The sequence below is a fragment of the Cibotium barometz genome, chromosome 24 (assembly GCF_041138505.1).
Source record: "Cibotium barometz isolate CiBa-2024 chromosome 24, ASM4113850v1, whole genome shotgun sequence".
In the NCBI taxonomy this organism is placed as follows: Eukaryota; Viridiplantae; Streptophyta; class Polypodiopsida; order Cyatheales; family Cibotiaceae; genus Cibotium; species Cibotium barometz.
In genome coordinates this window covers 35,269,199-35,296,247 of record NC_141069.1, presented here as the reverse complement: position 1 = coordinate 35,296,247, position 27,049 = coordinate 35,269,199, and the positions used below count along the sequence as shown (strand labels likewise).

Here is a 27,049-nt window from a genome sequence, read left to right as displayed (position 1 = left end):
TTGTCCGCGACCTTAAGCAGCGGTTTCTACCGCCCCACTACCTTGAGCGACTCGAAGACGAGTTCAGGGGAGCGCGTCAGAATGCGCAACGAGTCCTTGAGTTTGCCAATAAAATTTCGACCTTGTGTCTACAATTAGGCTTATCTGATTCGGACAAGAAAGGGTAGTTTTTGTATGGCTTGGACACGCAAATCCAATGGGAGGTGCGTATGTTTAGGCCAGCCACCTTTGAGGATGCACTCTCGCTTGCGCAGAGTGCAGAAATGAAACACAATGGTGGCAAGCCCAAGACTTCCCAGCCGGCTTCTCCCAAGGCTAACGCCTCGGGGGGCAAAAGCCAGAACCAGACGGGGTCTTCCCCAGGACAGAGCCTGGGAGCCTCTGGCTTCAAGAACTCGAACAATGCGTCTAAGCTTACTTCAGACCAGAAAGCGGAGGTAGGCAAGACAGGTGGCAAGTTGAGTGCTGAGGAGCTTTCTCAGTACAAGGAGGAGGGTAGATGTTTCTTTTGTCACACAAAAGGACATACTTCTCGGGATTGTCCGAAGAAGCCTCCAAAGGCCGCCGCCGCCTCCACAGCTTCCGTGGTGAGCACAGCTCCCCCACAGACCCCAGCGGCTACCCCTAGTTCTTCAACCCCCGGAGCTTCAGTTGGAGCAATTATTAGCCGGGAGCTCGATGTTTGACAGCGGCAGCACGGAGGATGTGGTCACGGAACAGGCCGCTAGGCGTGCCCGTTTCGAGCTGACTCCGGTGGACAAACAGGTTGAGGGTTTTAGCACAGGTATGACAACGAGCGTCAAGTATGAAGCTCTAGGTGCTAAGTTAGTAATTCAGGGCATAGAGTTTGTGCGTGACTTTATGGTAGCCCCTCTTGTAGGAGCAGACATAATTTTGGGTATCCAGTGGTTTCACAAGTTTCTTCCTGATGTCAAGTGGGACAAGCACACGTTCTAGATCGATCGGAATGTGTCAAACACCCCGGTGACCATTAAGTGTGAGCCAGGTATTCCAAACTTTTCGCTCATAAGCCACTTGTAGGCTAAGCGAGCAGTCAGGAAAGGCGCAGAGTGTGCGATGATTTACATCCAGACAGCCCAGACGGTGGCCAGTGCTTCCGAGAAGTACTCGGTTCTCCATGAAAAGTTCCAGAAGATTTTTCTTCGAGACAGTCTTCCTCCCCAGCTCCCCTCGTCCAGACCGGAGGATCACAAGATTGACCTCCTCCCAGGCTCGGAACCCCCGAGCAAGTTTTCGTATCGCCTTTCTAAGGCAATGGAATCGGAGTTGGACCGCCAACTCCAAGAATTGTTGCAAGCTGGCTTCATCCGCCCCAGCGTGTCGCCATTTGCAGCACCGATCTTGTTTGTCAAGAAGAAAGATGGGTCTTCTCGGTTGTGTGTCGATTATCGTGCACTCAACAAGCTGACTATCAAGAGCAGATTCTCGATGCCTCGAATTGACTATATTCTCGAGAGGCTGAATGGAGCAAAGGTGTTCTCAAAATTGGATTTAAAGAGTGGGTACCACCAGGTACGGATTGTTGAGGGGGACATCCCCAAGACAGCCTTCTGTACAGAACGGGCCCACTATGAATTTGTAGTCATGTCATTTGGATTGACGAACGCCCCCGCTACATTTAACCGCATGATGATGCGTATTTTCCGGGAGTTGATTGGAGAGTGTGTGTTCATATTTCTGGACGACATACTGATATTTTCAGCTACAGTCGAGCAGCATGACATTGATGTGGAGAAAGTCCTTAAGTTGCTAGAAAGCAACGAGCTCTATGTCAATGAAAAGAAGTCAGAATTTTATCGGTTCCAGGTACATTACTTGGGATATATAATTAGTGCCGAAGGCATTTGACTTGATCCGGCTAAAGTGGCTGAGATTGTTAACTGGGAAGTACCTCAGACAGCTTATGACATTAGATCATTTGTGGGTATATGCCAGGCATATTCCACCCACATTGACAAGTTTTCTGATCTCTCGGCAGATCTCACCGATCTCCTAAAGGGAGTGAAAACAAGAAGGCAAAAGATTCGAATGACTTCACGAGCGTTGGAGGCATTCCAGAACCTCAAGGTGGCTTTGTCAGAAGCGCCTTGTTTAGTCCTTGCCTCGTGGGACGAACCATTTCAAGTGATCACCGATGCGAGTAACATCGCAATTGGAGGTGTATTGCAACAGAATGGTCATCCGGTAGCTTACATGTCTCGTAAGTTACTGCCCGCCGAAAAGAACTACTAAGTCTATGATCGTGAACTCCTAGCAGTTATACAGGCCTCAAACATTGGAAATATTTCCTGTATGGCCGTGACTTCGAGGTTCGCACCGACCATCAGACATTGCGCTGGATTCAGACGATGCCAAGTGCACAGTGGAGTGATCGACAACACCGCTGGAGTCAGATATTCCAGCAGTTCGGTGGCATGATTGAGTACCTTCCAGGAAAGGCCAATCCAGTGGCTGATACTTTGAGCAGGAAGGGACAAGTATCTGCGATTCAGACCACTAGACTTGACCTTGTTGGTACAGGACTAGAAGACATTTAGCACACGTACGCGGATTCCGAGGAATTCGGTACACAGTGAGAACAGGCATTGGATGCCACACGACCATGCCATTTTCTGATACGCGATGGTTGGCTTTTCTACAAAGGCCGACTATGTGTCATGAAGTCATTCCGGGCAGCTCTTCTCCATGATGCCCATGACGCCATTACAGGTGGTCATAGGGGCATGAATTCGACTCTGGAGAAATTAGAACGGCAATACTATTGGCCAAAGATGAGGCGTGATGTGTTTACATATGTACAACGCTGTGACATTTGTCAAAAGGTGAAAGCTCCTCGTGGAAAGAAGATAGGGTTGTTACAGCCTTTGCCAATTCCTGAGGGTTCTTTCCAGGACATTTCGATGGACTTTGTCACAAATCTGCCTCCCAGTCTGAGTAAGCGTAATACGCACAAATCTGCCTCCCAGTCTGAGTAAGCGTAATACGCAGTGTTTAACTATTGTTGATAGGTTTAACAAATTTGTTATGCTTATTCCTTGCAGGGCCAATGTGACCGCCGAGGATGTTGCCCAGCTATTCATTCGGCATTGGTACTCGATTGGCGGGATTCCTAGAACCATAGTGTCAGACCGAGATGCCAAGTTTACCAATCATTTTTGGAGGGCATTGTTTGATAATTTTGGTACTAAGTTGAATTTTTCCAGTGCATTCCACCCACAGACAGATGGCCAGAGATATACAACCAGTTGGCCTTTGATGTGCTGAAGTGTTATGTCCACGATCAGCAAGGTAAGTGGGAATCGTTTTTGCCTTTAGTTCAAGCTGTTTTGAATGACTCTTTTTCTTCAGCTATTGGCAGGACTCCATATGAGGCAGCGTTTGGAAGACCTTTCCAGTCGTTGTTAACCAGGACTTCGTCTTCAGTACCGAAGGCGAACAGAGTAACGGAGTCTTACTAGGAGATCCTAGAGTCTGTTAAAGACAGATTGGCTAAAGCGCAAGAGGCCTACACTCGACAGGCCAATAAAGACCGAAGGGACATGAAGTTTTCGGAAGGGGATTGGGTGTATCTTCGGATTATGAAGCAAAGATTGAAGCAGGTGGGCAAGCGATGCCCAAAGTTGTCTTTCAGGAGCTTCGGACCATTTCCCATCCGGAAAAAGATTAATGAGGTGTCTATGCAGTTAAAGCTACCTCCGAGTTGGACTATGCACGATGTATTTCATGTCAGTTGGTTAAAGCCATATGCAAGTTCATCCCCTTCAGAGGTCAAAGACGAAGCGGAACCAAACATAGTTGATGAAGCATAAGTAATGGTTCCAGAACAGATCCTTTTGCATCGTTTCAAGCATGGCTCAGGCCGAAGACTACGACAGTTCCTCACGAAGTTTCAGGACCGAGGAACTACAAAGAATTTTTCGAAGACTATCCGGCATTATTGACGGATTATTTGGAGGCTATGCAGCTTCCGTCAAGTTAAGCAGAAGGGGATGTCACGTGCATCCCGCACTTGGATGCCACGTAGACATTTCTGTATAGAAGGTGTAGGACCTGGGATGGTGAACTGGTCCCATGTGAGCCCAGTCCGGGACGAGTCAGCCAGGGATCCATCTCGGTTGTCCGAGGTCAGGTGTGCATTGTCTTGCACATGAGTCCAAGGTCAGGTGTGCACTGTCCTGCACATGAAACAGTGCCAGTCCGTGCTGTGAGTCTCCCTCTAGAATGATGTCAGTGGTTCTGTGTATCTGGTTTGGTACCGGATGCCAGATCACTGAGTAGATTAGGTTTAGGACAAGGGGCCAGCCCATAGGGCTACCCCGGATCTGAGTGGGCACGGGAATGGTGTAGAACCACCCCCATGAGGGCCAGGAAGGCCCAGGCTGAACCCACCAGCCATGGAGGGGCTGTAGGACAGCCCTAGGGCACAGATCAGGCAATCTCTAGGGGATTACAGCCTTTAGATGGCTGTAGGGCATGTATGGGGCAGCCCATACAGGCTGCCCAGCCTTGGGATTGTGGACAAAAGTGGTGTCCAGCCAATCAGAAGCAGACGCATCACTTTCAGCCTGTTAGGGAAAAAAGGCAGTATTTTTTGGGATTTAATTCAGCATTTATTGCTGAATTTAACCAGTCGTGGGACAATAAGCTGTTTTTCAGCTGGCCGACTGCTCCTGAGGAGGAGTATAAATAGGGTAGGCCTAAATCCCATCATTCATCTCAATTTTCACCAAGTGCTCAAGCCAATCAAGGGCCAGTTAAGCCAAGGAGATTGCCAAGCAAAGGGGTGGACTTCTGAAGGTCAAGGGCAGGATTTTCCAGCCAAGAAAAGGTCAAGTTTTCTGTATTTGTTTTCAGATTTACATCATTCTAATCAAGCAAATACACTATCCGTGGTGGGGGCCCTACAGAGGGTAATTGGTACCCAATACTGTGTCCTCTCCATCTCCCCCTTCTCTCTCTATTTTTCTGCACATCTCCTTTCAGTTTGTGCGTTAATTTCCGTCGCGAAAAGAGTGCTGATTTCTGAGTTTTGAAGTACCGATCCTTCTCCGAAGCTTCCACATATTACATCTTGTGACAAAACACCAAACACATATGGTGTAGCTTATGCCGTAGTTGACAAATGCACCACTGAACTACTGTATTGCAAGTACTAATGCCCCAAAAATGTGCTCAACTGAAACTGTTTGATGTACCAAATGACCAAATTCCTGCAGAGAGATACTGAAAAATAAACTTATAAAAAGCTTTTGAAACTTTTACCCGGAATGAACTTGAAGCTTCTGAATGCACTCTGTTAAATGCACAACAAGGAGGCTGGTTTACCGTCGTGTGCTCACAGGTCCTTACTCTCTTGGTGGGTCGTCCCCTGTCGGCATTGGCTTCTTTTCTGACAGCGGCAACTCTTCCAGGTGGCGGCCTCTCCAAGCAGCACTGTTCCTCTGATGACGGTGCTCCTCCCTTTCCCTTCTAGGCAGTGCTGGCAGCCCTGTTGAACCAGGGCGGGCTCTTCACGACTGGCGGCTCTAATGGACTAAGCACGCAAGGCGGATGGCAACATTGCTGGTGTTGACAAAGGTCAGCTTAGAGGCAGCGGACAGTAACTATGGTGGAGCTAGTGGGTATCAGAGCTGAGTAGGGGTGGTGTAAAGCGGGTGGCTATGCTGTAGCTATGGGCCTGTTGCGAGCAACTTTGCACAAGATTAGACCGGGCCACCAAGCGACTTTGCACGGCAGTTCTGGGCGGCAAAGAGTGCAGACAATGCTGCTATAGTACAAAAAGGCGATGACAAGGCTATTGTGGGCAATGGTGTAGATGGATGAGATTAACGGCAATCAATGGACGGAAGGCATCGATGGAAATCTGCAGACAGACGGAGCCTCTGGACAGAATCATCTTGGATGGAATCGCACAGCTGAAGAACTTCCCTTAAACATGACTCGGAGCTCTCATACCAATTGTTGGATGCCGAGGTGAGAGAGAGAGCCCATGAACAAGACCACCTGCAGAATGGAAGAGAAGATGGCGTGCAAAAAAAATAAAACACATGCACACAGATGGTTGACCAGAGAAGCCTTACGTAATTACTTCATTAACCATAATCATTTTTCCTAGTATAACCTTTGAGTAAGTGCATATAGCAAGTCTCCAAACTAATGCCAAGTGCCACTAATGCTATACAAGTGAGTACTAAGGTTTCTAACCCTTTTATTTACTAGCATGTGTATGTGCACCCCTAGCACTTATTCCCAACCCCCTAACACATTTACCACTACTAAATGTGCATATTTGTTATGACCTTTGGGGCCATAACCTTACCCTCTTTGAATGAGTATGAGTATGGCCAGCAGCCGCATGGGTCATTACTACATGTTCACCCAGTTGCAGCATGTGTAGCCTGGAATTGTTTCTCAATGTATATTCCAATTGCTTTGTTGCTCCCCATCTTCCCTTGGTTTATGGCAAGAGTATTCATATATTTACATATAGAATTTGTTAAGGTATGTAAACTACTCAAGAATTTTCCATTACTCATAGCTCTTTGTGTAAAGGTTGGTAGCTTGTAGAAGTCATGGAGTGGTATCATCTAACAAATCAACTAGTGATGATAGACTGTGATATCAAGCTACTCTCTTGCATCCATTCCAATTCAAGTTTCTAAACCAACTTTGTGTGGATTGCATACAGGAGAAAAGCCAGGCTGTTGGTGCAGATATTGAACTGGAACATGAAAATGAGCATGTCGAAGATGACTGTTGTGGTACGGTTCTCACTGGGAAAGTCAGTTGTGATGTTCATATTGGTATTGGCTTTCGTTCATCTGGCGACTCAAAGTGCATGCTTGTTTAGCATCTGACTTCGCTATTGTAATGCGTATGTGGTAGCCTGTACCCAGCATTCTCTGTCTTTTGTACCTCCATATCAAGGGTCTTACACAATATGACTGCATTCTTGCAGCTGTATCTTGGACACGCCTTCTGTCAAGAACTTCTTGATAGCTTCTTGATGTTGTCTGACAAGGCAAATGTTCTTATTTGAATCGGTTATATGGGATTACAGATCTGCAGAAGAAGTCAACTACGCCTGCAAGTGGTCAGTCAGATTTGAATCCAAAATCAGCTGAAAGTGTATGGACTTCTGATTTTTCAACAATGCATGTCATTGTTTTTATGTTATTAGAGTGGTGGTCGTTGCAATTTTTTGATGTGAAGTCTCAAAAACACACAGTCTGCCAGACATGCACCAGAGAAAGGTAGAGGAGCTCTACTTGTGTGAATCAGCGGGGTAGCTGAGACATCTCACTCATGTGAAGACCATATCCAGTTTTCACCCATCCTTTGTCCATTATGTTATGGTGCAAATTTCTTTCTTTACGGCCCAGCTGTGCAGTGTAAGCAAAAAAGGGGGTGCCAGGCGTCTCCTCATTGTCTTGTGGATCATGCCATGTTCAATCTCCCTGGTCCCATTGGAGACTCGTGAGAGGCTGGCCCTTCCAAATCCATAACCGCCATAGTCTCTCTTTGGCCACCTTGGCCGGTGGAGGGTCAATGTGCCACTCATGTGCATGAAAACCAATCACCCTCACCCTCTGCAAGGTGCATCCCCTGAAATCGTGTAAGGGGGGTCTCGGCTCTCTCCAGTCTGCCATGAAGCCCAATAGAGAAGGTGAGTAAGGTTTTTACTCTCATTCACGCCAAGAACTGCCAGAGGTATATCGTGCCTGGTGAACACTCCCAGCCACTGCAGGGGAGGAGGGTCCGGTATTGGGGCCAGCCACTCTAGAGGGATGGAGGAGTCTATGTCGAGGCTAAGTTTGTCTCTGCTCCAAATCCCTATAAGGTCCCTCTCATGGGCCTCTGGGGGCAGCTGTCTGAATTTGAGCCAATCTCCAAGTGACCTAGCAGGGCCCGTGCTCGAAGCTTCCCACGATACGTGCGGGCAAGCCCCAAGCATGTGACCACTTGGCAGACAGATCATGGGGTTCCAGATCAGAGGCTGTTGGAGATTCTCCTTGGAGGCTATTGGAGATGACTGCTGAAGGGCCGGCCTAAGATGATCCTAAGCACGCAAGAGACTGGCTGCAAATTGGTCCTCAAATGCTGGGCTAAAGCCATGTGCCCGCATCTCTGTGAAAATCTATCTCGTGCTCTGAGACCAAGGGCCTCCCAGGATTGGGGTGCGGGTGGAGATCCTAGCCAGGAAGAAGTCCTTCCAAGGCTCACCACCTGGAAGTAGACCTCGAACAATCAACTTGCCCAACAGGGCATGGCAGTGGATGGAGGAGATCTGCTTCCGAAATCAAGGAGGAGAACAATCAGATCCTACTAACGCATCCTAGCTAACGCGGTCGCCTCCTAGAAAGTAAAGATGTTGTCTAGATACTCTGATTTTGAACGAAACCCGTTTGTGTGCCATGAATCAAGTCGGGGAGAAAGGGTTGCAGTCCTCGGCTGATGGCCTTGACCAGAATTTTGTAGGTAGCCCTTGGGAGGATGATGGGTCTCCAGTGCCGAATCTCCAATCTGTCACCACCCTTCTTGGGAATCAAGTGGATTAATCCCTCAGATAACCTGTTTGGTATGGCTCCCGCAATCATTATCTCGTTGAAGGCAGCTCTGAAGCCGCCTTCCATGAGATCCTAATGATAGAGAAAATAAGGAGATTGGAAGCCCGTCCTCATCCAAGCATTTACCCCTAGGTAATGCCGTCATAGCCTCTGTGAGCTCCTCAAATGTAAAGGGGCTCAAGAGGAAAGTCCAGAGAGCGCGAGGAACCACCTCTCTCATATGCCGCCAAACCTGCTCACGTGCATGTAACACTTGTGGGGAAATGGGGGCACCCGTGAGAAGAGGGCTGAAGAGATCTATGGCAATGGCTCTCACATGAGGGGGGTCTGTAACAATGGATCCATCTTGGCCTCGCAACCCGCGGATACCCTCTCTCCGCATGTGTGGGCTTGCAATCTCAAAGAAATCCCCAGTGACCCTGTCTCTTGCCTGCCTCCAAAAAGAGGCTTTGGCATGGTATCTGTATTCCACTCGCTGTTGCTCTATGGATTTGAGCTCTGTACGGGCAGCAACCAATTGACACTCAATCCACGGGCTATCTGGTGCACTCTCGTGAAGCCACTGTAGATAAGCAAGACCCTTGCGAATGCTCCTCTCTTGCTCTTGGAAGCCAGCGAATCTACTCTGCACGGCCTCCTAAATAGACTTCTAATCTCTCCCAACCCTGCATCCAAGGCGCTTGCAGCTCCTCTTGAGTACTTCTCCTGTCGGATATGGAGAAACACAAACTCTCGGGCTTCGTCCAAACTTTGGAAGATGCCAAGGGTCCTGTCCCCTGAGAGCCAAAATCAACTCGTCCCAAGCCGAGTACTGTGTACCGGATACTGTGGCCATGCCACCTCCGAGTCTGTCCTCTACCGACTCTAGCATGTGAAAATTCCTGCACATACACTAGAAATCCGCCTGTGTTGGTAGGAACTAACTAACTATACTCCAAAAGGTGGCCTTGCCTGCTGCACTGTTCGATGCGCATACATTCAGAAAGCCCACACAATCCTCTCCAATCCTAATGGTCACCCATTGAGCTTGTCTGGTGACAATGGTGTTTGTGTCGACCACTGTTGGCAATAACTCCACCTTGTCTCCGGAGGGGCCAAAAGAGTGCGACCAGAAGGTGTGACTCTGGCCCTGCAAGATCTTCCCGCAGCGCCGGGTACGTCCCTCTAAAAGATGGTGCCTTTGAATGACGAGAATGTCAATGGGTCCACCAACTGTTGCTCTGTGGAGCTCCTCTCTAAGGACACCACGCCTTTGAAAGCACTATGGGCTCCCCAAACCTTGGATGTTCCATGAGGCAATCCGCATAACTAAGATCGGTGTGGGAAGTGGAATTGTTTGAACTGCCCTCCACTCAAAGAGTCTGGGGCGTGGGTTTCGATGGAGAGTAATCACTCTCAATCTTGGGGCGAAGCCGCGCCAGATGGGCACGAATCTTGGCCTCCATGTGGAGCCATTCTGTTCGAGCCCCGGAGTATGTATACTCTGGACTCCACCTGTCATTATTCAGGTATTTGGAGGAGGGAAGTGGTACTGCCAGTGAAACATGAAGAAACACAAAGAGCAAGACCTCTAGGTTGGAGGAGGACATCTCCCCTGTCGGATCTCTAAGGCCGGAGCCACCCAATTCCATCCAAGCCAAAGGCCAGAGGTGGGTAAGCACATCAGTGATACGTAGGTCATACAAATGGTGTGAAAGCTCTATGGCCAGCCCCTAAATAGCGGTGGACATTGACTCCATGCTCCAGTTCGTCCCCTGTGCTGCACTCAGTGGGAAGGAGAAGATCATCGTGCCACTTCCTGAGGTGGTTGGTTTGGAGTGATACAACACCACACATGCTAATTGGAGCTACCATCTCCTCAAACATACGAGCTCCTTCAACGGAAAGACATTGGAAAAAGCTGTAGTCAATTGGCTGCCCCAACACCTTGGGGGCGCCGCCTAGTGACTCGGAAGGGAGAGCCCTCACTAGAGAGGCAATGATGGTCATCTCTACTGGCTCCGTAAAACGATGTCTTTGCTCTTGGCGAGAGTGCTTTGGGGAGGTGGCAGGGGGGAGGAGGGGGTTCTGGTACAGCCAGAGTAAAGGGAGCTACGCGGGGGAGAGTCGGAGCGGGAGAGGGGGGTGAGGGGTGAGGCAAGGGCTGAGAAGGGGGGGTAGGGGGAGTCGGGGTCGCCTGTGAGAGGGGAGGAGGCGGGGGCTGAGAGGACGGGCCTTTGCAGGCTCTGGAGGGTTTGCAAGCTTCTTGGAAATCTGAAAGCTTGGAGGCGTATCTCAACGAGGTAATGGTCTCTAGAAGAGGGGGGGGGGGGGGGCATCATCGTCGGGGGGTTGTTGAGATAAATGCTCGTAACGGTTCTATGCAACAACCGTATCCTCCTGGATTCAGCCAGCTTGGTGCGCCTGTTGTGGCACCACTCTGCTCTGGAAGTCGGCCGGCCACCTTGGGTTAGTGGTCTGCCACTCTCTTGCGCTAGTCTCAACTGAGGTTGGGTTTTGATGCTTTGGTACTTGGGGACTTGTGTCCCGCCCACCCTCCTAGGGAGGGTTTGAGCTAGGGCTTGGGTGGGGGTGCGGGGGGGACAACTAGAGGCGGCCTCCTGGACTGCTGACGAGGACAAGCCTAGTGAGGTGTCCCATCTATAGGCATATGAAACATTGGCCTGGGAGGGCAAAGTACTCAACTCCCTACAAAACAGGGTCCCCTTCCGCAAACTAGGTAGCGAAATGGTGTGAGGCACTGACTCCGAAGAGGCAATATAGATACGAAGGGATGGAATCCCAGTCGTCCGTGCAAGAACCGAAGTGGCAGGTTGGGGGGGGGATTCCATCACTCTTCTGATAGCACCACCTGTCACCGAGAGGAGAGGAAGGTATTCCTTTCTAAGACGTGGAAAGCAGACTGTCTCGCAGGAACGCCTGAGACACCAGCCAAAGGGTTGGACACTGGGTCGAAGTCGTGCTGCCACCATGCAAACAAGGCCTGGGCCGTATGCAGTGGGATGGGGCTCAGCTGCATGACTCTGTTCAAAGCTGGAGGTGAATCAAACTCAACCTGATAGTAGCCACGCCCCAAGGGATGAATGTCAGTGATCTTTCTAGGCGTGTTGAGAAGGCTTGCATGTAACAGATCCCTGAACTGTCCGTGTGCTGGGCGGCTACCCACAATCTTGCATAACAAGGTGGAGGCCTCCAAAGAAGTGATTGTCGAAGTGAGGAGGTGGAGATCCTCTTCTAAAAACGAGAGGCAAGGGATGGCAGCCTCGATCGGGGATGACGGAGCAGGTGCCATGGAGTCCTCGTGGGGGTTCAAGACTAGAAGATGCCGAAACTTGCCACAGATTAAAAAACACTCGAAAGCTAAAAGCACCTGACTAGGAAGACGAGGGAGAGGGTGGGGGGTGGCAGGCGGTGAAAGCACGGAAGGATTGGGGGAGGGGATGGTACAAGCTGCGCAGGTGCTGAGGCGGAGAAGGAACAAGGTGAGGGGGGGTAAGGGAGGGTAGCAAAGTAAGAGATGTAGGCCGAAGTGAAGGCGAAGAGGGAGGGGAGGGGGATAGCGGCCAAGGGGCGTTGGCGAGAAGTGAAAGAGGGGGCACAGGTGGACTGGAGGAGAGGTGCTGGTGGGAGGGGAAGGAGAGGCTGTGCAAGGGAAAAAGGGGGGGGGGGGTGCACACAAGCGAGGGAGGGTGATGCTTTCTTGACTCTCACACACACATGGGTTGAGATAGGGAATTGGTGGTTGAGGCCCGCCGATAAGGCGGGTCGGAATGAGATTGGGTTGTCCATGAGAATGGAAGAAGTTAGGACACTCATGTTGGCAAGCACATTGGTAAACCGTGAAATATGAGTGGCTTGCTAGACATCGCAAATGGATCAGACTTCCGCCACGCCTTTGAGGTGAAATTTGGGATTGTTAGGCAATGCCGACCTTGGGCATGTGGCTTTGCTTTGACCTTGTGGGCATCTCTACCTTGCTTGAGTAGCAGAAATGTAGGCAAGTGTTGTGTTGTGAGGGAGATGCAAAGCCTGGTTGATTGAATCACCGCTTTGTGTGAAGATCTCCATGTGGGTGCCCAGAGGAGCCCTCGGCAAGACTGGTGGTTGTTATTCTTAGCATAGTTCGGAGGTTAAGTTCAAGTATTCTTTGTAATTACTTAAGTTCAAATGTTCGGCATTGCAAGGTTGATTATTTTAGTAAATATGTTAACAATGTTTTTATATGGTCAATACAGGAAGATGAAGGGCCAGAGGATGCATTGTTAAAGGGCAAGTTGGAATGCTTGCAAAATGAAGCCGAATGTGATTCTGGCCAGGTAATTTTGAAAGGTTGTGTAGAAGTTGGCTAACGCGCTCAAGTTTTTGAAGTATATTTGTTTGTATGTGTTGTTGGTGACCATTACAAGTAAAAAAGTGTAAACAATTCACAAGGACCTTTTATGATGATGTTTGTCGACCAGTTTTAGATTAGACCCCACATGTAGCTACTTACTAGCACAAATCACAACCATAAATGGCTAGCCAGTCTTTGAGTAGCGCTACCATAGCTAAGGCTGAGTACGGCCACCTGAGCTAAGTCCTACACTGGAGAGCTGGTTGGATTACTCCTACACGAGGAGCAGACAAGGAAGAACATATCCAAAGGTGATGCCAACAGAGGGGACCAAGCCTTCTACTCAAGTGGCAAAGGTTGTAATTCCCTCAATAGGGTTGAGTACAATCTTGTCACACACTTAAACTATTAATACTATTAAACAAGATGAGCACAAAACCAAATGAGATAACAATGCTGAAATTTAAATGACATTGCAATAGGCCCGGAAAGGGCTGACCCCCCCTATAATATGTTTTTATTATCAAGGATTTCTCAAGATACAAGCTTCATGGGCATCACATGCCAGATTTCCAATGGCATACATGCAATGAGAACATTTGCAAACATGTTTTGTTGAAGTAGAGGTTGATTCCACAGCTTTTGTCGCGAAGAACCTCACTGCCCAATCTCTAGTGGCTTGCCACAAGCAGCTATGCTCCATTGGCATCCATACACAAGCATGTGTGTGCCAAGCCGAGCCATAGAAGACCTTAATGGTCAAGCACACGGATGTAAAGTAGGTAGAAAGGATTTGTGAAAGCTCTTACTGCTGAATTTTCTGGTTTTGAGAGAAGAAATCAGCTTTTGATCAAATTGTTGGCGATAGAAATGCGCCAAAGCATTTTCAGCATGTAGATATCCATGAAATTGTTACCAGTCATCTCCTGTCTGTACCATATTACTCACTGAGGGCCTCTGTTGTGGGTGTGCCCGCCTAGGAGTTCTCTCCATTTTTCCTCATTGTCCATTTTTCCCTGTTTTCTGGTTTGGGGGGGGGGGGGGGGGGTTTCGGTTTGCTGTCGGGGCTGTAGTATTACTGGCCGACCAGGTGTGCCCCATCTTATTGCTGGCCGATTGGACCTTTTGCTAGTCGTGGGCATTATTGCTGCTGTCGGCCTGTTTTGGGCTGGCCGACCAGCAGCCCCCCGCCCCCCCCCCCCCCCCACACACACACACACACCACATTTGTACTGAATCTTGTGTATACAGCAGAGTTTATACAGCTTGTCTCTCTCTACTACACTTGTGCATTCATTTTCTTTCTCACAGCAGTTGTCTCATTTTCTGCTACGCATTCCGACATGGTATCAGCGCCCCAGGTGGCTTGAAGCTTGGAGACAGTGAGAGCTTGAGAGTTTGCTGTTTTTTGGTGCTGATTGGAGAATTTCTTGGCTATTTGGGACTTGGAGAAATAGGTAGAAGGCGGCCATCACTGATGGACAGCCACCTTGCATAGTGTTTGCAACCTTTTTTCCCACCCACCCTTCACAAGACCTTGTGAACCCTTGAGATGGCTGAGAAGCATGTGAAGATCCCCACCCTCCCCACATTCCCGATGGATCGACAGTTGGACAGGACCAACTATGGCATCTGGAAGGTAATGATGGAGTCTGTCTTGGAGTCTTATGACTTGGCTGATTTCATTGTGGTTGGTTTTCCAAGGCCAGAGTTGGAAGAGAGGGAGCTTTCACCTTCTATAGGAAAGAGCGGGAGGCTCAAGCACAGTTGTGGGATCATGTCAATGCCCGTGTGCGTTCTTTCATCTTCCTTAATTGCACACCCCAAGTGATCAATCACATCAAACACATGACACTGCCCGAGTGATTTGGCAGCACGTGGCTTCTTTGTATAACATGGTATCACCCATGAAGCGGATTTCCTTGGAAGTGTAGATGTGAGTGATGAATCTCCAGCTTTTGTGCACTTGGAGATTATGGACACCGGAGTTTCATCTTCTTCGAGCAGGGAGAGGGTCGGACTCACTGCTAGGGATACTTGGGAGTGGATTCTAGACAGTGGTGCTTCCAGGCACATGACTCCTTTCCGAGAGTTATTAGAGGATCTTCGCAGGCAAATAGGTCACATCCTTATTGGTGATGAATCCACTATCCCGATTCATAGTGTGGAGATCGTTCCCGATGGCAGAGGGGGAAAGCATTTCCCCAGGTTCTTTATGTCCCATTCCTTGGTTTTCATCTTTTGTCAGTGCATGAGGTTTGCAAGACTGGCATACGGGTGGAGTTTGATGAGCATTTTGTTGCTCTCCGAGACAAAACAATAGGTCAGGTTGTTTGGGAAGGTGGAGTGGAGAATGGCATTTACAGACTCTGAGCACTCTGTCTTATAGGCTCTCAGCTAGGTGATTTGTGGCAGTTTCATCATGGCTACTTGAATGTGAATATGTTGCGGCGGGCTTTCTGGGACCAGATGGTGGATGGCTTACTAGATGTTGGCAGCATGCAGGACATTCCAGTTCTTGCATTCGTCAGTCAGAGGAGCCTTTACAGGGTAAACTATGCTTTGATGTCTCGTATCATTCAAGACAAAGAGCCCACTTCTGTTAAGGAAGCTCTTTCCCAGGAGACTTGGAGGAAAGCCATGTAAGTGAAACTTGAAGCCATTGAGAAGAATAACACTTGGGAGTTGGTTCCGAGGCGGTCGAAACGATCAGTCATTGGTGTTAAGTGGGTCTATAAGACCAAGTATGTATCTGTTGGGTTGGTGGACAAGCACAAGGCTAGACTTGTGGCTAAGGGCTATTCTCAGTGGCTTGGCATCGACTATGAGGATACCTTGCACTGACAGCGAGGATGACCACGATTTGGACAGTTCTTGCCCTTGCCTCTTCTTAGCGGTGGCCGATTATCAAATGGATGTAAAATCTGTGTTCCTTAATGGTGACTTGCAAGAGGAGGTGTATGCTGAGCAACCTCCAAGCTTTGAGGTTCCGGGATCAAAGGGTATGGTTTACAGGTTGCAAAAGGCCTTGTATGGTCTTAAACAGGCTCCCAGGGCTTGGAATCAGAAGATTGGTTCTTTCTTTCTTAGAAAGGGTTTCAAGAGATCAGTTGCAGATCTGAACTTGTATCTCTTTCGGGAACGCGGTATGGTCACCTTGATTATCCTTTATGTGGATGATCTTATTCTCACTGGCGGTCATGTGGAGCACATAGCTGTGACAAAGGCTGCCTTGTCAAAGGAGTTTGAGATGACTGGCTTACTCCATTTCTTTTTGGGATTGGAGATTTGGCAGACCGAGAAGGGGTTCTTTGTTTCACAGCAGCGGTATGTTCATGAGTTGTTGTCAAAGGAGTTTGAGATGACTGACTTAGGCTTACTCTATTTCTTTTTGGGATTGGAGATTTGGTAGACCCAGAGCGGGTTCTTTGTTTCACAGCAGCGGTATGTTCATGAGTTGCTGGAGACCTTTGGGATGGAGAACTGCAAGCCTATTTCTTCACCAATGGACCCGAATACGAAACTGACAGTTAATGATCCTTGTGAGCAAGTTGATGTCTCCTTGTATCGGAAGCTTGTTGGTTCATTGATTTGGTTGCTGAACACCAGATTGAACTTGAGCTTTCTAGTGAGGCTGTTGAGCTCATTCATGCAGACACCTTTGAAGACTCATTAGGACGTAGGATTGCGGATCTTGCGGTGCCTGCTGGGTATGAAGGATCTTGGACTCTTCTATGACATTAAAGGGGGAACGAAGGATTGAGTCAGACTCCAAGGTTGGAGTGACTCAGATTGGGGAGGAGATCTAAACACGAGGAGATCTACATCAGGCTACGGATTTACCCTTGGCTTAGGAGCTATTTCTTGGAGCAACAAGAGGCAGCCAACTATTGCCTTGTCTTGTACAGAGGCAGAGTACCGGGCTGCTTGTGGTGCTGCTTGCGAGGTTGTGTGGCTGCGGACGTTACTTGGCGAGATTGGGTTTCCACAGAAGGAACCCACAGTCATCCAGTGCGATAACCAGAGCTGTATATCTATTGCTTGGAACTTGGTCTTCCATGCCCGGACCAAGCACATAGAGATACAATATCACTTTGTTCGTGAGAAGATTTTGGCTGGTGACATGTTGCTTGTTTGTTGTTCAACGGAGGACAATGCGGCGGACCTCTTCACGAAGTCTCTACCTCAGGCGATGCTCCGTCAGCACTCCAGCTCACTAGGGTTGGTTCCACATCTAGGAGCTGAGAGGGGGTGTTAGCAATCATCTCTTGTCTTTACCATATTACTTAGTGAGGGCCTCTGTTGTGGGTGTGCTCGCCCAGGAGTTCTCTCCATTTTTTCTCATTGTCCATTTTTCCATGTTTTCTAGTTTTTTTGGGGGTGTGTGTGTGTGTTCTGTTTGTTGTCGGTTGTAGTATTATTGGCTGACCAGGTGTGTCCCATCTTATTGTTTGCCGACTTGTTGTTTAGCTGGCCGACTGGACCTTTTGCTAGTCGTGGGCATTATTGCTACTGTTGGCCTGTTTTGGGCTGGCCGACCAGTTGCCCAAGGTGGTCTAAATACTTGAACCAAGACATCAATCTGATCTAGGGTCATGATGTGGAAGTCAAGGTTCTTGCGATATTCTCCCATATGCATCTCCAGGTTCAAAACTGTCTTGTCCCAAATCTTCGGTGCCATGTCCGGTGTGAAATTCACTTGGTACGTGTGGTCACTTGCCATTATTGGCAACTAGAGTTTATGCATCAAGCGAGCACTCGCAAAGTTATGATTGCTGCCATTATCAAAAAGTTCAAGTACCTTCTAGCCCTTGATTAAACTCTGGATCGTGAGGAGATCATGTTGGCCGAATGCCAAAGTACCCAAATTGCATCCTCGGCACAACCTATGTTCTAGGTGGTGGATTTAAATAGTAGAGATATGAGGATTACCCGAGATTTGATGAATAGAGACGGACTTGCTCTTGTTCTTCTTGTTTGGACAAGCCTTGGCCACATGCCGTGGTTGGTTGCACTCAAAGTATGCTCCTGTCTTCTTTGCTTCTGCCTTTTGGGCTGCCTTGCGTTCTTGTCAAGCCTTCTTTGTATTTTGCTAAGGTTGATCAATGAATTGTTGGGGTTCAGATGAGCTTAGTGCCACCATGGGACCAGTTTTTATTACCAAATCCCTTCTGGGATTTTTGTGGAGTGTGCTTGTGACCATGGATATTATTATAGATTTGGGCAAATTTAAAAGCATCCTCCATAGACTTGGCTCCATTCTTGGCGACCTCCAACTTGTAATCTGGATCTAACCCATGCGTAAACATCGTCATGGCATGGAAAGGTTCCACTTTACACTGTGCCAGATAAGTACGAAAAGTCATTCAAGTATCGCTTGAACGTTTTCCCCAACATGCTCAAATCTTCCAAAAAGCATCAACAAACCCTTGCCACATCGTGGGCTCGAGCTGAAAGTCACGCCATTAGATATAAGCTCTGTTCTTTAGGAACATTTGGACTTCAGAAATTCTTCGATCATCGGCCGCACCAATCGAGTCGAAGTAAGTCGTCCCCATTGGTCCATCCAGTTCTAAACTATAGCTTCATCACACTCGTTTTTTATCTTCGAAAAAGGGCATGGACTGAAATTGCAATTGGTTTTGAGGGCCAACGAGCCCACTCAAAGCCTATAACATTGTTTCAAGTGCGGCGAGACAATTGGTCATGGTAGTGATGCTAGCTTGCAAAGTATTAAGAATTTTCCCCATCCAAACTTGGTGCCTGACCGTGAAACGAATCTGTGTGGGATGATTACCTTGAGCATTAGGTTGTGGCTCTTTGGTCCTCCATGGTGTAAGGAAGTGAAAGGTTAAAGAGAGGATATAAGGGTGGATGAGAGGGGTGCAATGAGGGATTGAGTCGTTGGCATAATGATAGCCCACGTTAAGCATGCAAGGCTTGTGATTATGAGCAAATAGGATGGGTTTGGTAGAATTTATAGTGTATGGAGCGTTTATAAAAAGCTTGCTTTAATTTTGTGCTTTTCTATAAAAGTTAAGGCTTAAAATAAACGCCCCCCACTTTTAGCACAAGAAAAAGCCCTAGTGCTTTTTTTCATAAAAAACCATCTCCATATCACTAAACATGCCTGTCCTTGCTTTGTCCTATGCGCTCAGCTCCCTTGCATTTTTTTTGTATGTGCAAAATCTGTTCATTTTTCCTTGTTGCCTAGTAGCCGCCCTATACTATGCCAATGTAAGGTCCACCTAGACCCAGCCTTGGAACCATCTGACAAGAAACCACATAGAAGCGAGGCTTAACGCTCACCTCCTAGCCATAGAGTCCGCCAAACTCTCTTGCGAGCTGGAGGCCATAGCTACATCTTTGGAGAAGCTTCCCTGCAGGAAGACCTAGCGTCCCATACCACCGAGCCACATGGTACAGGCGTCATCGCAGTGAATGTTCTCGATGGGCCATGCTCAACGATGTCAGACCAGACAATCATTATAACTTATGAGCCTAGGTTTCACTTATATAGGCCATTGGGCTCACCTCCTAGCCATAGAGTCCGCCAAACTCTCTTGCGAGCTGGAGGCCATAGCTACATCCTTGGAGAAGCTTCCCTGCTGTAAGACCTAGCGTCCCATACCACCGAGCCACACGGTACAGGCGTCATCGCAGTGAATGTTCTCGATGGGCCACGCTCAACGATGTCAGACCAGACAATCGTTATAACTTATGAGCCTAGGTTTCACTTATATAGGCCATTGGGCTCACCTCCTAGCCATAGAGTCCGCCAAACTCTCTTGTGAGCTGGAGGCCATAGCTACATCCTTGGAGAAGCTTCCCTGCTGTAAGACCTAGCTTCCCATACCACCGAGCCACACGGTACAGGCGTCATCACAGTGAATGTTCTTGATGGGCCATGCTCAACGATGTCAGACCAGACAATCGTTATAACTTATGAGCCTAGGTTTCACTTATATAGGCCATTGGGCTCACCTCCTAGCCATAGAGTCCGCCAAACTCTCTTGCGAGCTGGAGGCCATAGCTACATCCTTGGAGAAGCTTCCCTGCAGTAAGACCTAGCGTCCCATACCACCGAGCCACACGGTACAGGCGTCATCGCAGTGAATGTTCTCGATGGGCCATGCTCAACGATGTCAGACTAGACAATCGTTATAACTTATGAGCCTAGGTTTCACTTATATAGGCCATTGGGCTTTATAATTAGCCCCAATGCTTTTATAAGATTTTGACCCTATAATTACTTATAACTATGCCTCCACTTATCAACCTCTTGCCACGTTAGGGATATCTTCCCACTAGGCACCCAATGTTCGGCGTGCAGCTTGACCCCATGCTAGTGTGCACCTGTCCTGGATGTAATAGTCCCCCTGGTGTCACCAAAGAAGATGTGAGAGAGAGGACTAATGGAATGGACTTTGGAGTGTTGAAGGAAAGCAATAATTTATCACTTGGTCTACTAGCTCTGTAGCATTATTTTTTGCAGTGTGCCGTGTTGTATTTTGTAGGAAAAGGCTAGGTATTTGAGGCGAATGATCTGTGGAAGACAAACTCTTTGTGAACTCAAATAGTTGTAGGGTAACTTTGTTAGTTCAGGTTGTTGAGTTTCCCTTCACATTTTGAGTCTTGTAAATTGTTCCACCATCAAAGTTTTACTGTTTGATGACTGGTGATTGTATGATTTTGTACAATATATATGAGATTAGTGGTTATGCATCATGCTCCTTTTTTTAGGGGTTTGTTTCCAAGAGCAGGACCTGTCATTTTTGACCATCACAATTTGAAGAGCCTGTAGTGCTCGTCACGATTTTATCGAATAAGGTGGTGTTCACAAGCGTGGTTTTAAAAGTAGGGCAATAATGATGCAATAGTCAAGCATGTAAGTGCATGCTGATGATGGCTAAGCCTCTTAATTATGTTGATAGGCAACACTCACCGAGGGTATGCTAGTTTATTTGAGAGTGCCCAAGAGTTCTGAGAGGTTACATACGGGAAAGGTTGGGTAGTTATCGCCTAGGTATTGTGCACCTTATAGGATCTTGGAAAAAGATTGATGAGATTGCTTATAGACTAGAGTTGTCTCCGAATGTGAAAGATCATCTAGTCTCTCATGTCAGTTGATTGAAAGAGATGCTGGGAGCTAAGGATAACATTGTTACTCCTCAAGAACTTGTTGAGATTGAGGACTTGTCCTATGTTCCACATGAACCCAAGAGCATAGTTGTCACGGTATGAAAATACAATACCGTACGATACGATACGGTACGGGAATTTTTGGCACGATATGAAATTTTCGGATACCGTACGATAAAATACGGTTTAAAAAAAAAAAAAACACTTACAACCTATGGAGCTTCAAGCTTGAATGTAAAGGAAGGTTGGGAGGGGGGGAGTCCACAGTGCTTGAGGAACCAGAACATGGACATGTGTCTCTCCCAGTTGGATCTCCCGATTGTCTCCAAAAAAGAACCTGGATGGGTAATACAATACCAAAGGTCTCCTAGTTTAGCGTTTATGACTAAGGGACCGTCCTTGCACAAATACGAGTAGTGCATCTAGGGTGATAGGTTTAGGGACTCCTCTCTAGATCAAAATGGCCATGCCCCAATCTTCTCCCTCGTACATAACTTGAGAATCTAACTGTCTAGCCTACCTATACCAGGGATCTCCAAGTGATGTAGCAAGATTCTCTCATCCTACCAATCAAGTGTACACTACCAGTCTACCTTGACAGATTTTTTAGGTCTCTCAACAGCCCCATATGGAATATTGAGTGGATACGAAAGTTGCGAAGTATTGCGAGCATTTGGGATCTTCATTAAGCAGGGTTTCTATATTTTTTTAAAACATTTGGATTTTTTTTTTTCAAGGGAAAAAATTTGGGGGGGGGGGGACTCGTACCGTACGAACCATATGGTACGAATGGGTTCGTACCGGTACAAGAAACAACTATGCCCAAGAGGGTGATAAATTTCAGGGAAAGGCAACTTAGGAACAAGTTGATCCCTGAATATAAGATTAAGTAGAAAGATATGGCTCCCGCCTCCCCTCTCCCTGCTCGCATTGCTGCACAGCGCCTGCTCGCCCCCCCCCGTCTTCCCCTCGCTCCTTCCCCCCCGCCTTCCCTGCATTGCCCGCCGCCTATCTTTTAGCCCCCCTCCCCCCCCCCCCCCCCCCGCGCCTGCTTCCGCTGCTGCGCCCCCCCCCCCTTTTTCCGCCTGCCGCCGCCTTGCTCTGCTCGCCTTCCTCTCCTCCCCCCCTTATCTTCGCGCCCCCCTCCCCTCTGCAGTGCCTCACTCCCCCCCTCCGCCAGCTCGCTTCCTCCCATCCCTCTTGCGCGCAGCCCCCGCCTCCCCCTTTTTTTTTGGGTTTTTTCCTTTTTTCTCCTTCGCCTACTCCCACCCCCCCCCTCCTTCCTTTTTCTTGCTTCCGCCCCCCCCCTTTTTTTTTTCGCTCCGTATCCCGCCTCTCTGTGTGCAACTCGGTTCCAGCAGGATCCCGCCTTCGCCTCGCCTTCGCCGTAGCTTCAGACTCTGATGGAGGCTCCTCCCGCCCCGCCTCAGAGGGACTCATCCGCAGCCCCCTCGCCCGCCCCTGAGGTCACCCCCATCAGGCTTTCTCTTTCGCCGGAAGAGGAAGCGAGCCTCACCGCAGAGGTGGAACGCCTCCAGGCTCATTCCACCATCTGCCGTATAGTCGGCACTCGCCCCAGCAGAGGGGAGATCAGGGATCTTCTTCAGGCCCGCCTTCTTGCAGATGTGGGCAAGATCCTGGATGTACAGCTCCTGGGCCGGGGACATTATCAGATCGAGTTCGAGGCCGCCCAGAGCGTTGCCAAGGTCCTTGCCATGAGTCCCCTTGACATCAGGGGTGCTCGGGCTTTCTTCGGGCCTTGGCAGCATGGATTTGACCCAGCAGCGGCGGAGCAAGGAGAGCGCCTCTTCCATGTTACAGTTTGTTTCCCTGGTCTCCGCCGGGAGTATCTTCCGCTCCTCTCCAGGCTCGGAGCATTGGTGGGCTCGGTACTAGAGACGGGCCCCTCAGCAGCTTCAGTGGTGGCCAGAGCAGCTGGGCTACCTTCGGTCAGAGTGTTGGTGTCTGACATCTCCTCCCTTCCTAAGGTCATTTAGCTACCTAGGATAGGGGGGGTGGATAGATCAGAGAGTGGAGTTCTCGGGGCTCTTGAACCAGTGCTTCATTTGCAGGCAGGTCGGTCATCTGGCCAGGGCCTGTTCTCGCAGGAGACCCCGACCCTCACCACAGCAGCAGGCTACTGATGGCCCGCCCACAGATTCGGCTCGGCAGGCTGCCTCCGGGACACCTGCTCAGGCCACAGAGACCTCGGAGTGGCAGCCTGGACAGGGGCGCCGCCGAGGGAGACAGCCACAGCAGCACGCCCAGAGACCGCTGCAGCAGCAGCCACAGTCTCAGCCTCACTGGGTCCCCGTGAGGAACAGCTTTTCTCCCCTCCAGGAGGAGACCCCCGCGACGACGACTGAGGACCAGGAGATGCCAGCACCCCCACCTTCACCCCCCCCCTCCCCCGTCCCCTCCCACCGCCTCGCTTCCACCATCGCCTCCTCCCGTCTCCGCTCCGGTTTCGGCAGCGGCTCCCTCTCCACCTCCCTCGCCTCCCTCTGCCCGCCTCACCTTCTCGGGAGGCCGTGGCAGTTCCCTGGCGTTCACCTGCAGTCCGGAGAGCGCTGAGCACTGACCTCGCTCGAGCATCACAGAGGAGACCTATGCCGATTAGGGCTTCACGGATTTCATCTATCCGTAGTCGGCTGAGTCGCCTTGGCATTAGACAGCGCTCGGAGGCTTTTGATTATACCTTCACACGGCTTTTTGGAGCAGAGGGCCCTCCATGAGCCAGCACCCATCCGAGTTCATGTAGTGATACCTCCGGCCCGCGGGGAGGAGGCACTAGACTCAGCGGTGGCCTTCTCGTTCCCTCTATGTGGCCCTTGCGACCGGGAGTGGACTCTAGAGCTCGCTCTCAGCACTTTGAAGACTCAGGCAGTTGAGTTTTCTCATCACATGAGCGATCTGGAGGTGACAGATGTGATAGGCCGACTTTGGGAGTTGGCTCATTTTTTCTTGGATCCCGGGAGTGTGGATACCTCAGGGATTCGGCATTTGGTCGTGCGCATAGTGGCAGACTTAGCACGCGACCCTGGATATGTGTGTATACACGAGGTTGCTCTGTAAGAGCGGGAGGCAGTCGCCATGGGCCACAGCCACTGGCGCTTGATCCGGGATTCTTGCAGTACACCGGGTGGGCAGATTCGCAGCCGTTCGGATGGGGACTACTCTCCATCCAAGCCGCTTGCGAAGGCCCGCCGTACGGCTGAGACAACATCCACCTCAGCAGGGCATCCATGAGGATCATCTCATGGAATGTACAGGGCCTTGGCGGAGCACACTTTATACGCTATCGTGGTCGCTTGAGGCAGGAGCTTCAGAGATGCCTGGTTGGAGGCAGCATTGATATTTTGATGATGCAGGAGCACCACTTCGGTGAGAGCAGGATCCGGAGATATGGTTCGGTGATGCCTGGTAGATGGGACACTTTTTGGTCTGAAGGGTTTGGTCCTTTGGGTGGACAGGGAGGAGTATGCATGGTCATTGCAGATGTATGGCGGCAGGCCATTGTGGATCGAGGGATCATTGTGCCTGGTAGAGCACAGTATGTCATTCTGAGGATGCATGATGAGCTATTGGGTGTGCTCAACATCTATGCGCCCAATCATGCTAGTGCCAGAGCAGAGTTCTGGACTCAGGTTACAGATGCACTGCCAGAGGCCGCACATTGGTGTGTCGGGGGAGACTTCAACATGCTTGAGGACCCGGCAGATAGGGTGGGAGGCAGTCATGTTACAGTGCACGGCACGGAGCTTGCAGCTTGGGACCGGTTTTGCATGTCACTGAGGATCACCGATGCATGGCAGCATGGGGCTTTCTCCCGGTCTCAGGACAGTCTTAGTTTCTCTCGGTCGGATCGCCGGCAGGGAGGGACTAGTCTATCACGGATTGATCGCTTTTATGTGGGCGACTGGTTAGGGGAGCGAGGGGGCTCCATCGGCATTCTCGCTGGCACCTCATTTTCAGATCATGCGCCAGTTATATTGACATTGGAGGAGGGGACACGGGAGCCCAGCTTGCAGTTGAGGATCCCAGAGAGGGTACTTACAGATCCCAGTCTCGCTGAGGACATTGAGAGGATCTGGCATGATAGTCAGTGCTCTGACCAGGATGCAGCGGGCCAGTGTGCCCAGGGACTCATCGATCTTAGCTCTTTTCTACACGCTGCAGCTTTGACACGACTGGGAGAGATTCGCGAGCGGGAGCAACGGCTGAGACGCAGCCTTGCTTCGCTATAGCGCCTTCAGGAGCAGCAGCCTGCATGTGAGTGGGTGGCGTCCCAGCTGAGCCAGGCACGCCAGGAGGTTAGAGAGGTAGAGGAGCAGAGACATGAGTTTTACTATCGTCGTCAGGCCTCTCAGTGGACGCAGCTTGGTGATAGAGTGACTGGAGAGTTTTTTGAGATCACTGGACCCCATCATGCACGAGCAGGAGTCCGCCAGCTTGGTAGACCGGATGGATCGGTAGCTACTGAGCTCGGGGAGATCAGAGCCATTGCCACTGCATTTTATAGTGACCTGCTTTCAGCGGAGCCAGCCACTGAGGATCGAGATGTTTGCAGACAGAGTGTGTGGGCCCATGTGCAGAGGAGGGTCACAGACCATATGCGTACAGTTCTAGGTGCGCCTCTGTCAGAGATTGAGCTTGCCGAGGCCTTGAGGGTCCTGCCGCGACATAGTTGCCCAGGGGAGGACGGACTGACGCCGGCCTTTTTTATGCGCTATTGGGACCTTTTGGGGCCAGGCCTCCGTAGGGGCTTTCAGCATGTTTTGGACACTGGGGTGATGCCGCAGAGCTTTTCAGAGGGCTTGATCTATCTTATCCCCAAGGGGGAGGGAGTATTAGATGATATTCGGCATTGGAGGCCTATTACGATCCTCAATACTGTCTACAAGGTCTTAGCAAAGGCCTTGAGTTTGAGGATCGAGCCCTTCCTGGGGGAGTTGATTCATGCTACTCAGACAGGATTTGTCAAGGAGCGCAGTATCCTTGACAACATCTTTACTTTCTGGGAGGCGACGGCCCGAGCTAGATTTCTTGGCGAGGACTTGGTCGTGATGCTTCTCGATTTTGAGAAGGCATACGATAGAGTTGATTGGGGTTTCTTAGAGGGCACTATGCTTCGCCTGGGCTTTGAGCCAGGATGGATCAGAGGGGTGGCAGCTCTGTATTCCACAGCTCGCAGCCAGGTGCTGATTGCAGGAGGACGGGGGCCGAGTTTTGAGCTGACCAGATCAGTCCGTCACAGGGGTGTCCTCTCGCCCCTTTCCTTTTTCTCTTCTTTGCGGAGGCTATGAGTATGTATTTGACGGCAGAGGAGGTTGGTTTGAGAGGACTCCAACTCCCAGTCCGGGGGGAGGACCTGCTTGATGCTGAGTTTGCAGACGACACGGGCTTATTTTTGCATGGCCAAGAGGCCAATCTTATTCGGGCTGAGTAGTCGCTCCAGGTTTTTAGTGCAGCTTCGGGAGCATTGATCAATTGGTGCAAGACAGTGGCCTTTTGGATCAGTAGTGCTCCCACTCCGGCATGGAGCCCGGACCCCGGTTTTAGATGGATTCCTCCAGGCACAGCAGTGCGGTATTTGGGATGCCAGATTGGCCTAGATTTGTCACCTGAGCAGCAAATTGCCCCGCTTCTTCTGAGCATTCGGAAGAAGCTATTGTATTGGAGTACAGCTTGACTATCCTTGGCTGGGAGGGTGGTGGTGGCAAATCAGGTGCTGTTAGCGACCATGTGGTACATTACGTCTTGCTGGATTTTCTCGAGCTCTTGCATCAGCCAGGTACAGAGGCTGATCAGGAACTTTCTGTGGTCTGGGCGGGACGGTCAGCTAGCTCGGGCAAAGGTTGCATGGGCAGTTATTACACTTCCGTTGGCTCAGGGAGGTTTGGGCATTATAGATCCAGTCGATCAGAGTAGAGCCTTATTGGGGAAGCTTATTGTTTGGGGGTTGCTTCCAGGCGCTGAGCCTTGG

The 27,049-nt window shown here is 49.8% G+C and overlaps 1 protein-coding gene across 1 annotated transcript in view; it reads left to right on the top strand.

Annotated features, from left to right (window-relative positions):
• Window positions 1-27,049, top strand: part of LOC147625225 (uncharacterized) — a 63,929-nt gene that overhangs the window by 10,869 nt on the left and 26,011 nt on the right. Inside the window, exons 4-6 of the mRNA XM_086818492.1 lie at window positions 6,710-6,782; window positions 7,082-7,149; window positions 12,824-12,904. Of these exons, the coding sequence (XP_086674618.1) occupies window positions 6,710-6,782; window positions 7,082-7,149; window positions 12,824-12,904 (222 nt within the window). The remainder of the gene's footprint in view (window positions 1-6,709; window positions 6,783-7,081; window positions 7,150-12,823; window positions 12,905-27,049) is intronic.